The sequence below is a fragment of the Lontra canadensis genome, unplaced genomic scaffold (genome assembly GCF_010015895.1).
Source record: "Lontra canadensis isolate GAN:19392208 unplaced genomic scaffold, GSC_riverotter_1.0 scaffold89, whole genome shotgun sequence".
In the NCBI taxonomy this organism is placed as follows: Eukaryota; Metazoa; Chordata; class Mammalia; order Carnivora; family Mustelidae; genus Lontra; species Lontra canadensis.
This window is the reverse complement of record NW_022631083.1, coordinates 1,241,902-1,255,112: the sequence shown is the minus strand read 5'-3', so window position 1 is coordinate 1,255,112 and position 13,211 is coordinate 1,241,902. Positions and strand designations below refer to the sequence as shown.

The window sequence follows — 13,211 nt, the reverse complement described above, 5'->3', positions numbered from 1 at the left end:
GGCCTCTCTGGTCACACCCAGTCTAGAGGCCCAGGAGCCTACGTCTCCACTTCTTGAAGGGAACACAGGTAGGCCAGAACAACGTATACATGAAGCATCGATCATAAAGATGAACATCAAAAATAATGTATTATTTAACTCACCAGCCCTTTCCACGAAGAAGAGGCGGCACATATTATGAACAGCATATGAGGTTAGAGACCCAAAGAATAGCTCTGTGTTTATTTATTTATTTACTTATAATTATTTCATTTTCTTCCATCTTTACTGAAGTACGGTTGACGAATGAGAATGTAATGAGGTGTGTGACACGATGACTGAACATACACGTGCGTTGTAAAATGATGCCATAAAGGTAACACATCCATCACCTTACAGGGCTGGGTTTTGTTTTGTTTTGTTTTTTCATGAGAATGTTTAAGATCTGCTCTCTTAGCACATTTCAAGTACACGATGTTACCCACTAGAGTCCCCTTGCTGTACTGCGGATCTTCCAAATGTACCTCTTGACCAGCCCCTGTCCATTTCCCCACCTCCCCCAGCCCCTGGGAACTCACTGTTTCTGTGAGTTCAGTTTTTTGTTCTTGTTTTTGTTTCTTTTTTTTTTTTTTTTCTTCAAAATCCGCATGTAAGTGAGATCATAGAGTATTGTCTTTGGCTTACTTCAATTAGCAAAATGTTACTGCGAATGGCAGGATTTCCATCTATTCTAAGCTGAATAGTATTTCACTGTGTGTGTGTATGCGTTTGCATGTGTGTATGGTTTGATGATCTTTTTCTTTTTTTATTCATTCATCGATGAATACTTGGCTTGTTTCCATTCCTCAGCTGTTGCTAATAATGTCGCAGTGAACATGGTGAATATGAGGGTGCAGTTCTCTCTCCCGGGGGGCGATTTTGGTTCCTTTGGATATATACCCAGAAGTGGGGTCACTGGTTCATATAATAGTTCTATTTTTAGTATTTTTAGGAATCACCATACTGTTTTCATAATGACTATACCAGTTCACATTCCCACCAGCAATGTGAGACTGCTGGGTATTTAAAGCCTGGCTTGGTCCCCTTCCATTTCGGTTTTCTGACTGTTTTGTTGCCCACATAGGCATATTCAAGAGTTCCTGCTACATTGACGTGCGCTGGTTCCCCTTTGATGTGCAGCAGTGCAAACTGAAGTTTGGGTCCTGGTCCTATGGAGGGTGGTCCTTGGATCTACAGATGCAAGAGGCAGATATCAGTGGCTATATCCCAAACGGAGAATGGGACCTTGTGGGTAAGCCCAGCAAAGACATGAGACTAGCAGCCTTGTAGAAAGCCACTTTTTAAAATATATATATTTATAAAACAGTACCCATTTATTAGCTCCTAGGGTTTTTTTTCAAATTTTTTTTTAATTTAAATTTTTTAATTTTTTATTAACATGTATTATTAGCCCCAGGGGTACAGGTCTGTGAATCGCCAGGTTTACACACTTCACAGCACTCACCATAGCACATACCCTCCCCAATGTCCATAACCCAACCACCCTCTCCCTAACCCCCCTTCCCCCGAAAGCTACTTTTTATTCCTGGGCTAGCTTTAAAAGGCTGGGATTTTCCACTCTGCTTTTCAGTGTAAGCATTTATTGAACCCTGCGGCAATCTCTATAATTTACTGAGAACTATACAATAAGAAACAAAAAACAATTAGAAAATTCAGAGCTTTCCATGAGAAACGTGCAGCCATTTAAAGAAGTCAGCGTTAGTTTAGGTATGACTATATTATTAGAATCTGCTCCTTTCCTAAAATCAGGTTGGATAGCAAATTGCAGTTCACAAAAACCTATATTTGATGATTTTTAATAGAAAAAAATAGTAATTACATTTATAATGGTGTAAAGCTCATAATGTATTATTTATCATCATGGTATCTTAGTCCACTCAGGCTGCTAAAACAAAATACCATCGATTAGGTGGCTTATAAATAGCAGGAATTTGTTTATCACAGTTCTGGAGGCTGGGAAATCCAAGATCAAGTCCGAGATCAAGGCATATCCAGTGTCTGCTGAGGGCCTGCTTCCTGGTTCATAGATGGCTGTCTTCTGGCTATTAGGGAGTTCTCTGGGCCTCTTCTATAAGGGCAATAATCCCATTCATGAGAGCTCTGCTCTCATGACTTAGGCGTGCCCCCCCAAAGGCCCCATCTCCAAATGTCATCACTGTGGGGGTTAACATTTCAACATAGGAATATTGAGGGGGACACAAACATTTACTCTGTACCTCATCTAGTGCAATCCATTAAAAAAAATTCTCCCGGTTTGCTCCAGTATCACTAAGATACTCCTGAACAACTCAAATACACCAGAAAGAGTTTATTCAAACACTGATTACCCAGTTTTAGTATTTTTTTTTAATTTTTTTAAGCACCTAACAAACTCCATGGTCATTTGTGTGATATGCCTATTAAAATAAACAAGCAGGGTAATTTCCTTCAGACATCGTTCCTTTCCCCTTTTGTTCATGGAGGAATCCCAGGCAAGCGGAGTGAGAAGTTCTATGAGTGCTGCAAAGAGCCCTACCCAGACGTTACCTTCACAGTGACCATTCGCCGCAGGACCCTCTACTATGGCCTCAACCTACTCATCCCCTGTGTGCTCATCTCTGCACTGGCCCTCCTCGTCTTCCTACTTCCTGCAGATTCAGGGGAGAAAATTTCCCTGGGTAAGTGTCCTGATCTTGGGTGGGAGTCTGAGACAGGATGAGAGGCCCTTGCCTTGAGGTCAGCTCTCTAGGGATCCCGGTGGACGATGCAGGACATGTCATGGCTGTGGGGGCGGAGATGTGGGGTCACACACTGACCTCCCAGCCCAGGGCATCTCCCCGACACCACAGCCTCCTGATTTAGCTCCATGCTAGATGCCCAGTGCCCTCCTGAGAATCCGTAGGATCCTCCACAGAAGATGGGACTGCGCAAGAACAGACTACTGGGTTCTGTCCTGAGGGGCATTACTTTCTCCGCTTCTGCTACCGCATCCTGTTTGTTGGGGAGCAGCTGGCCAGCATTTGTTATGGAGAAGCAACACTTTAGGTAGTTCACGATCAGTTTGCATCTCTATATTGCTGTATACAGGGTAATTCCTTCCGATCATCTAATAGAAAGATAAGAAAACTAAGACTTAGAATGGTGAAATGAATTTCTCAACATCTTAAAAAGTTATTAAAGGTCATATGTAGTACATGTAGAAATCACCCTCAAACCCTTATCTTCTGACTGCAAGGCTCAGGCACATTAAGTGACTTATCCACAGTCACACAGGTAGTAAATAGCAAAGTCAAGACCAAAAGTGAGGTCTTAAGATTGTGTGGCTTTTTTGGTTTTGTTTTGTTTTATTTTTGTTTTCCTGCTATATGTAACTACCTCTCAATTCTAATGTAATTAAGAAAATGAGAGATACTTATGTTGAGTTCAGTAATTCATTTTGTATCCTTGTTCTAAAGTTCTGGCTTACCTCGATCTGATAATTGATGTGAACAGCCCCCAGAAAAATGGCCATACCCTTACAGACAGAGAAAGAACCCTGCATTCACTTTTAGGACATCACTGGCCCCTCCCCCACACCTCCCTCCTTTGAACCTCAGATTAGGCACAGTTAATGGACTTGAGGCGTTATCGTCTCTTCTGTCTCAGGCACTGCTGTGTTTATGTTTCAGGGATAACAGTTTTACTCTCTCTTACTGTCTTCATGTTGCTGGTGGCTGAGATCATGCCTGCGACATCTGACTCGGTGCCCTTGATAGGTAAGTAAATGTTAGGTCTCTTTTGAAGACGTGGGCTTAGTGAGGGTCCTGGAGAGCCACATGGTCCCAGGAGGAGTGACTTTCTATAACTGTTTGAGTGACCTATAGACTCTGCTTACCTGGGTACATGTAAGGCAGTGTGGGGAGTAGAGCTTCATGGTTTGGCTTGAAGGTACAGAAATGCACCCTCCCTCCCATTGTTCTCCCCCTCACACTTATGCAGCCAGAGATTTTACCATTAGAGATTTGTTACTTTAGCTTTGAGTCATTGTTCTTCCACAAATCCTTTGTCAAAATTGGAGGAGCTCACGTTTTAACTCTGAGATACCTCAGTGTCTCTGGATAAAGTTAAAGCTTGTGAGGAAATGTAAACAGGATAAATATGTTTTGGACAAGACAGATATAAAGCATGACCTTCAACCCAGGACAGGATGACAGAAACAGGAGATAGCATTGCCCGTGGCTATGTACCTCCCTGGATTGGAATAAGTAGGAACATGCAGAGGGGTGCTCAGCGGTCCAGTGGTCAGGATCTGCTACTTTTGCCACTGTAGCCAGGGCTCTGTTCCTGGTCAGGGAACAAAACCTCCAAGCCAGTTTTGAGAATGGGAAGCAAACAGCCTCATAGGGGATATTAGGTTTAATATGAGCATCACTCCTCCAGTTGGGTGATGGAGTTCAGAAAGACAAATGGAGTCTATGATTATTCCTGTTGCCCTAGGCCACCTGAGGGCCACCCTGTGTGGTTAACAAGGGAGGGTAGGTCTAGGGGAGCCTATTTCTCTTACACAGATACTCCCAGGCTTCACAAACTACAAAGGCAAGTGTGTCCTTTGTTCCCCTAATGTGTGATAATTTTGACCAGAGAGAGACAGTATTGCTATGAAAAGCCTTTGTGGGTGTTCCTAGTTCTCTCACTACCATCCAGAGGTCAAGAAACCATGCTTCAGCCCACTCTTCCTACCTTCCAACACAATGCTTTCACTAGAGACTTCAAACAGAAAGCAGGCTCTGTGGGGTAGTGGGCATCCCTGCCTTGACCGATGATGAACCGATGAGCAAAAAGCATGGTTGGTGCATAGCCCATGTCTAGAAAGATGGGATTTCAGCTGCGGGGATCCTTTGACCCCACATGTCTCCGCAGGTCATTGTCTTGGTCGGCTAGGTTTGCTACGGTAAAATTCCACAGACCGGGTGTCAACACACAGAAATGTATTTGCTTATAAATCTGGAGGTTGGAAGTCAAGACCAAGGTGCTGGCAGGTTTAATCTCTAAGTGAGGCCTCTCTGCTTGACTTGTGGATGACCACCCTCTTGCTGTGCCCTCACATGGTCTTTCCTGTCTGGGTGCATTCCTGGTACCCCTTTGTGTGTGCAAAGTTCCCCTCTTATAAGTACACTAGTCAGATAGGATCAGGCCCCACTCTAAAGACCCCATTTTAACTTAATCCCCTTTTTAAAGGCCCTGTCTTCAAATACAGTCATATTCTGAGATACCAGGGGCTAGAGCTTCAACATATAAATATAAACTCAGCCCACAGAAGTCACAGTTTTGTTATACCTCCTTCCTTTTCTTGGAGATCCCTGGTGCTAACTTGAAACACCTGGTGCTAATTTGAAGTCTCAGATATCCTTCTCTCAGAGCTTCTCACATGTACCTCTTGGTTCCCACAGTGGGGCAGTGAGTTCCTTCCTGCCCAGAGAAAGGGAGGCATTCTTAACTGAGTGTGTGGCCATGCACTTAGCCTCTGCACCAGGATGTCCTCTGCTTCGAGCTCAGCCCCTTTGAGCTGAAAGCCACACCAAAGGTTTAGTAATGAGAGTTGCCAATCAAGGAATGTCTTCTCTTCGCCAGGCTTTCTTCTAGATCCTCAGTTCATATAATTGCTAATTCCTACACCAGCCCCACAAAAGAAGGCATTGCCATCCCTGTCATACTGCTGAAGAACCTGAGGCCCAGACAGGCTGAGTAGCCTGTCTAAACTCATAGATGTTTAAACTCATGGATGGAGGCAGTGGGTTAGTGGAGAGCTGTTTAGGATGTGCCATGCTCCTCATGTGGACCAAGGAGGAGAAATGCATCCTTGACCACCGAAGCTGAAGCTGGCATTCTCAGCCAGGGAAGTCACTGTCTTTCACGTCTTCTTCAGACACCTGGCACCTCTTCCTATCTTTCATTAATTGGGACTGGGCTCATTTCCCATGCTAATTCTAGGTACCCCGCCAGTGATGCTCAGGTTTGCCCTTATTACATCCCTGCCTCCAGCATGTCCCTGGCCTACAGTTATCACGATGGGGACCAGACTTTCACTACCCTGGTATTCTCAGTTCTCATCGCAGTCCACAGCTTTTCTCCTAGGAACTACCTTATCAGTGTCCTGCGAGGCACTGTTAACCCTCACTGGAGGAGGAGGCTGGCGGAGCTCACAAAAGTGTGGTCAGCCAAGCCAAGCAGCTGGCATGGATGGGAAAGCTGGTCCCCGTGCTCCAGGCTGGCCTCTGCCTGCCAGGAGTGTGGGCAGGGGTTCTGCAGGCCTGTAGACAGGCCTGCAGGCCTGTAGACAGTCCTGCCCTGCTCCGAGCTCTGCCATATGGTCCCAGGCAGTCAGAGACCGCCATCTGGTTCTGCCTGCCATGCCATGATGCCTGTGCCGTGGAGGGCCCAGGCTTCACCCTGCATCTCTTGTCTTTGCAGCCCAGTACTTTGCCAGCACCATGATCATCGTGGGCCTCTCCGTGGTCGTGACGGTGATCGTGCTGCAGTACCACCACCACGACCCCGACGGCGGCAAGATGCCCAAGTGGGTGCGTCCCTTCTCTTCACCACAGGGAGTCAGGGGCCCTCAGCGCGGGTGACTCCACAGATGAATTTATCTGTTTTAAAAATCCCACAGACAGCTAGCAGCCCTCAACACAGAGCCATGTACTCCATAGGACCTCACCGGTCTGCACTATTGTATTACCTCTGGACTGTTACGGTGAGCATGCTCTTAGCGGCCCATGGCACTGGTTTCTTGCAATCTGACATTCCAGAACGGGGCCTACACACTGGCTGCTCTCTGTGTTTGGCTACCAGTGTGTTTCTAAAACGTTTCACACGTACGCTGTGGTGAACAGGACAGTGGTTGGAAGCAGCAGAGGAGATAAGCACCCAGCCGTGTGGTTGGATCTTCCAAACAGAATGAAGACCAGCAGGGTGAGAGAGAGTGAGCCCTGTATTAACACATGTAGTCAGTGCCTGGAGGATGCTACCGTACCACAGGCCTATCTAATAAAGGTTAGTGGTCACCAGTGGGGAGAGGGGCTAGGATAAAAGCAAAAGGGCAAAAGATAAATGATTGAATATAACAGCCTGTTATGTCAGCCCTGGGTCATGCCATACCTTCCCTGCTCCTGCTCAGCACTGGGCACTGGGATGTAGGCAGATGCTTACCAAGCCGTGCCCTTGGGAGTCCGGGATCTGAAGCTCAATGCCCGTCCTCACCTGATACTCAGGAAACCTTGATTAGGGCAAAGTATGGCCTGGGCTTTCCTCACCTCAGCACAGTGTGACGACACCCAGGTCCAGGGGCGGGATTGATCCTTACTTGGGCCCTGCAGACCTTCCAGTGTTCTTGTCCAGAGATCATGGCCTGGGCACAACAGGTGCCAAAGGAGCCCCCTCATGTCAAAATAAGGCTGTTTTCTTTGGAGATCTATAACCTTGCATCCAAGTTCGGAAGGGACTCTAAGAAGCCCCCCCCACACACACATGCTAAATGCAGGTGCAAGAAGTAAGGGGCATTTTGTGAACCTCTGGGAAGAAAGCGTTCCCAGGCCTTCTAAAACTATTCATTGTGCAATAATTTACAGTTACCCAAAGTGAGCTTAGGAAAGACCAATTTAAAATTTTTCTTTTTTCTTTTCTTTTCTTTTTCTTTTTTTTTTAACTTTACCGAGTTACTCTGTCCTCTTAGGTTCTTTTCCACAGCAATTTCATACACTTAATAACAACTTTCTCTCATAGCTCATTGCATCAGCACTGGAATGAGCCCCCAGAAATGGTGCTGTCTCCCACACATGTCACATCACTGCAGTCCGTGGGCTTGTTTTGAGAAGGTCCCCCCATTAAAAAATGGGACACATTTGCACACATTCACTACATTTTCATCTGACTTTTACAACCCTGACACACTTTCTGGCTACCCTCCTTCCATTTGAAAAAGGTAATAAATTCACATGTTTCAAAAGTCAAAGTGAAAGTAAAATCATACGGAAGGAAATCCTGCTCTCATTCCCACCCCTCACTGTGCTTCCACCACCAATACTGATAGCCATTTTAAGCAATTTTCCCATTATCCTTCAAGTGTTTATTTATGCCAATGTAAAACTAAAAACGCATATTATTATTCCTTATGTTTAAGACACAAAACCATTTTTAAAGACCTGATAGTACTTTACTGCCCAGAAAAAAAAAATCTTTATTAAGAGTCTATGCTAATTATTCACCTCTCAGCACGGGAGGGTGTTAAAACCAATGGCTGCAAATGAAATATGAAGCTTGGATCTCTCACTTTCAATTTATATAGCCTCCTGCATTTTTCTTTCTTTCTGGGTGTATTTGAAAAATAAATAGCCTTCAAGGAACTTTTATTATGACGTGTTGCTATGAAGAAGATATTGCCAGTGCCGTGGCATTATGTGACATTTACACAGCCAGACACAAAACCATAACCCAACAGAAGAGGTCATGAGCACAGTTTGATAAGTGTCAAGAGGATAATTGCATCTTTGGAGATGCTTTAGCTTTGAAAGCTAATGATTCAGGCCATGGAACTCAGAACAGACTTGGTAGTGTGGACCACATTAGCTTGAGATGTGCTCCAGGGTAGGCACGGACTCCCCTGCCCCCCGCCCCCCGCCACACACACACACACACACACACTCCATGTGTATAGCTGTCTCTGGGCTTGGACGCACTCGCTGCCCAATGCATTCCCTTGAAGTGGGGGTTGGGCTAAAATCACAGGAGTGTTGAAAAAGATTTCATAGACCCTCTCACAGATGAGCCGTGAAAGCCTAAATGCATAGATGACTTGCTTACTGTGTGACCTTGAGCCAATTTATTAGCCTCTTTGGAGCCTCAGTTTATCTGTAAAATGGGTGGGGAAATTATACTCACTTCACAGAGGCCCTGAGAGGACCAACTGAACTGGCATGTCTTATCAGCCTCCTGTGGAGGGCCAGACTAACCTGCAGATTCATGGGGGGCCATATGTCCCTGCTCCTTACGGGTCATGGAAAACCCTCCAGGGTATGCAGACAGGCTTTTCCAGGCTCTGGAGATTGTCCATAAGGTGTGGGTGGGATATACAGAGTGCCTCTGCCCTGAGCAAAGGGTTCTCTTTACAGCTGGAGTGAACCTGCACTTATGCCGTGTTGTTCTTTTCATTGCCTGTCTCCAGACAGGTCTACTGCAGTTATCTCTGAGAAGAGGCCATTAAAGTGTTACAGGCATGAACTTCCCAACTTACTGCCTGTACTTACAGACGGGAAACATACCTGTTATGTTGCTGATTGTGGTGACACAATCCTAAACCAAAATTAAAATCGGCATCTGGATAACTTCAGGGAAAGAGCCCACTCTTCCCACACTTGTCTCAATAAGTTTCCAAGAAATTTTTAAACCTGAATTGAGGCTTTGCATGGCTCCTTCTTTTCATTAGAGGGAAAAACCAGAAATCTCAGTGATTTCTCTCCAGCACCTTCTATGCATGTAGGCAGTATATGTTGATAAAACACGTTAAACTGGAGGTCAGCCAACTGTGGCTCCAGTGGTCAAATCTGGCCCACCAGCTGCTTTTGCAAATAAAATGTTATTAGAAAAAAGCCATGTTTATTTTTTTACATGCTTTCTATGACTATTTCTATACTTTATTAATAGCTGAGTACTTACAACAGAGACCTCATGGAGGTTATTATGTGGCCCCTTAAAGTCTGCCAACCCCTGCTTTTGACTTTTCCAAGTACTTTCCTGCACATCATCTGACTGTCTTCATTGCAGCCTAATGAATTAGGTTAGAGGTCCCTAAACTTTCCTGGTTCACAGCTATTTTAGTGTCTCAGGGAATTTTTTCACAGGCCCTAGGGCAAAAACAAAAACAAACAAACAAAAAAACCTACCTAATGGCTCTCTTTATTAAGGTGGTCAAAATAACGTAATAAGTATTTATGTCCTGACCCCGAGGCACCTGTTGGCACAGCACACCCCTTCAAATCTTAGGAGCACAGTGCCCCCATTTTTTGTTCCATGTTGACTTTCTTGGCACTTGCTTTTCATCAGGACAAAAACCTGCTTTGCAATGATATGCCATCCTTACAAGGGACCCCATGTTCCAGTAGGAACTATTCCAAGCTAGGGGTTCATGCAGCATCTGATAGGCGTCAGGGGGTTGCCCTTGAAAATTTTTAAATCTCCAGCGATGTGCCCCTGCAAGTCTGCCCTGGCACTGGGGTGCCCCACAGGCAGCTGGGTATGATGGTCGCTGGTGACAGATAGGGGAAGATTGGAGAGGGAAGGTGACTTATTTTGTTCACACAACTCAGGCAGGGCTTTTTCCAAGACAGCTCTCTCCTCCCGTATGCCTGTCTGCCCCAAGACTGCAGTGTGTCTGCCACTGAGAATTCTGCTCATTCCCAGGGTGACTTTCTGGATTGGTTTATTCTAGGCTCACATTTGACCCAACCATTGCAACATGTTGGCACTGCTTGCCTGTGTAAACTCAGGGAAGAAGTGGGAGCCTGGCTCCCCCAGGAACCCCTTCCCCCCACAAGTAGGGCTGCGATCAGGACCTGCTGATGCTCGCTTCCACCTGCTCCTAACTTCCCTGTTGTCTCCCCAGACCAGAGTTATCCTTCTGAACTGGTGCGCATGGTTCCTGCGCATGAAGAGGCCGGGGGAGGACAAGGTGAGGCCGGCTTGCCAGCACAAGCCGCGTCAGCGTCGCTGCAGCCTGGCCAGCGTGGAGATGAGTGCGGTGGCCGGACCGCCCACCACCAACGGCAACCTGCTCTACATCGGCTTCCGCGGCCTGGATGGGGTGCACTGTGCCCCCACCCCCGACTCGGGCGTCGTGTGTGGTCGCATGGCCTGCTCCCCCACGCACGACGAGCACCTCCTGCATGGTGGGCAGTCCTCCGAGGGGGACCCGGAGCTGGCTAAGATCCTGGAGGAGGTCCGCTACATCGCCAACCGCTTCCGCTGCCAGGACGAGAGCGAGGCCATCTGCAGTGAGTGGAAATTCGCGGCGTGCGTGGTGGACCGCCTGTGTCTCATGGCCTTCTCTGTCTTCACCATCATCTGCACCATCGGCATCCTGATGTCAGCTCCAAACTTCGTCGAGGCTGTGTCGAAAGACTTCGCTTAACCCGGTCTTGGTCCCCGGCATGTGGGAAACGCACCGACAGGCGATGCCTTTGGCTTGGGTAGAATTCGGGGTGCTACACTAGACGTGAGGATGCTGATGTACCCGGAGCGCTCGCTGCCAGTCATATCCGTTATAGTTTCCTTGTTACTTTGAATAATAGAATCTCAGCACGTTTTGTTGAACCCTCTCAGATGGGCTACTTCATATTCTTGGAACATCCTTAGGGTCACCAGGACCACTGAAAGCTGTTTTTGCCCATTCCCCAATGCCTGGTGAGCCCTTCAGAGAGGTCAGGGTGGCTCAAGACCGCCAGGGGAGGCCTGTACAGTTGGTTTTGCATGCCTGCATGTCACTTGCCAGAAGGCCTATGCGAAAATTCAACATAAGCTTTTGCCTGTTTACAAACCTCGGTGGAAAGTAACAATAATAGTAATAAACCACCCTCACTAGATCCATTCAGATAATTGGTAAAAGGACACAAAACTAAAAGTAAAAACCTAACTGCTTGTTTTTCTGTGATTCAGATTTTATTTTTCTCTGCCATAGATGGTAGAGAGAGACAATTTTACATTGCTCCTGCATTTTATTAGAGAGAGAGGCATAGTTGGTCTTTTAAATTATGCTTTTACCAGTCTGATTTTATGCCAAGCTACCCTGTGGTGGGAATCAGGAGGGACATAGATGTATGTTGATTCTGAACTAGGACCACACCTGGCCCAGGCAGGGGGATGTCTGTAGATACCAGGAGACTCCCAAACTTCCTGTGCTCCCCTCAGACACTGGGGAGCTGAGTTTGCTCTATTCTGAAAAACCCAAAGGGCAAATAGAATTCTGTTAAAAATTTTAAGCCCAATGTAATAGCTAAAGTTAAATTAAGCCAGCTGCGTGTGTGTGTGTGTGTGTGTGTGTGCGTGTGTGTGTATGTTTAATAATGCATTAGATGTTTCTCGTGTACTTGAGTTGATTAGTCCTAGAAACTTGTGGGTCTGTACAAATGCACAATATAAAGTGAAAGTATGCTATGCCTTTCCTTATGTGTCAAGGCCAAGGAGCAGGATCTGGGACCTCTTCTGGTTCCTTGTATGGCAGGAACTGGGAAGGGGATGATGTGGGCAGCAGCTTTCCCGGACCAGTAACTCCAGTCTCTGGCTTTTAGGGATCTGCTTTCCCACAGCTCAACAGCTCCAACGTTAGCCCAGAAAGGTAGCTTGAAAAGGTAGATTCACTGGAGATAAGCATTTTGAAAGCAAAGGAATCTTTCATTTTAAACCTGTGTGGTGACAGAATTCTCCAGTTACATTATCTAGCTGACAGTGGTCACTTTGACTCTTCCCAGTTTCCTTATTTTTTAATGCAATCAGAAGGAGACACAACCAAATCTCTCCTGCTCTGTTGTTTCATCTAGGAACAGATCAGAGCTCAAAACCACAGAAGGCTTTGAGCTCCTGGAGATCTTTAATTTGCTTCTAACCCCTGAGATCGGTGTATTATGAGGGAAGATTATGTTTTCAGAGAGAAAGAAATTGCATACCTTTCTCCAGCCATTTATTTCACTCATTTCTGGGTAATGCACATGGATTTGTTTGCACTGAGGAGAATGGAGGCTCAGGCATGCTCCGAGTGTGGGTGTGCGTGAGTGCTGAGTGTGCAGCTGCAGAGGGGATAAGCAGGTTGATAAGTAAGGGCATTCTAGCTAACGCCACGCTGTTTGGAGCAGGGTTGTCCTCAGAGTTCAGCCGTTCTACATGGGATGGATGAACAACGCACAATCTTTTTCTTTTTCTTTTTTTTTCCTATTGTAGACACAAGTAGAAGTGTTTTGATATATAAGAGAATGCTTCATTTCTTATTGCTACCTGAAAACTTCTGTAACACTTTTGCTTGGAAAAAAAAAAAAACAACTGACTTTGATTTTGTATTTTATACAGAAAAACATTAAAAAAGCAAACAAAAGTAGTTTATATGTTAACCCCTCGACCAGTACTCTGCCATTTTAGAAAGTGATAATAAGGAAAAGATTCACATGTAGTAA

General features: G+C 45.8%; 1 protein-coding gene across 1 annotated transcript in view; it reads left to right on the top strand.

Moving 5' to 3' along the window:
- The window catches only part of CHRNA7 (cholinergic receptor nicotinic alpha 7 subunit), a 112,636-nt gene extending 100,553 nt beyond the window's left edge, over positions 1–12,083 (top strand). Inside the window, exons 6-10 of the mRNA XM_032835948.1 lie at positions 1,103–1,270; positions 2,502–2,696; positions 3,687–3,773; positions 6,469–6,578; positions 10,655–12,083. Of these exons, the coding sequence (XP_032691839.1) occupies positions 1,103–1,270; positions 2,502–2,696; positions 3,687–3,773; positions 6,469–6,578; positions 10,655–11,179 (1,085 nt within the window). The 3' untranslated portion in view covers positions 11,180–12,083. The remainder of the gene's footprint in view (positions 1–1,102; positions 1,271–2,501; positions 2,697–3,686; positions 3,774–6,468; positions 6,579–10,654) is intronic.
- The last annotated feature ends 1,128 nt before the right edge of the window (positions 12,084–13,211 follow it).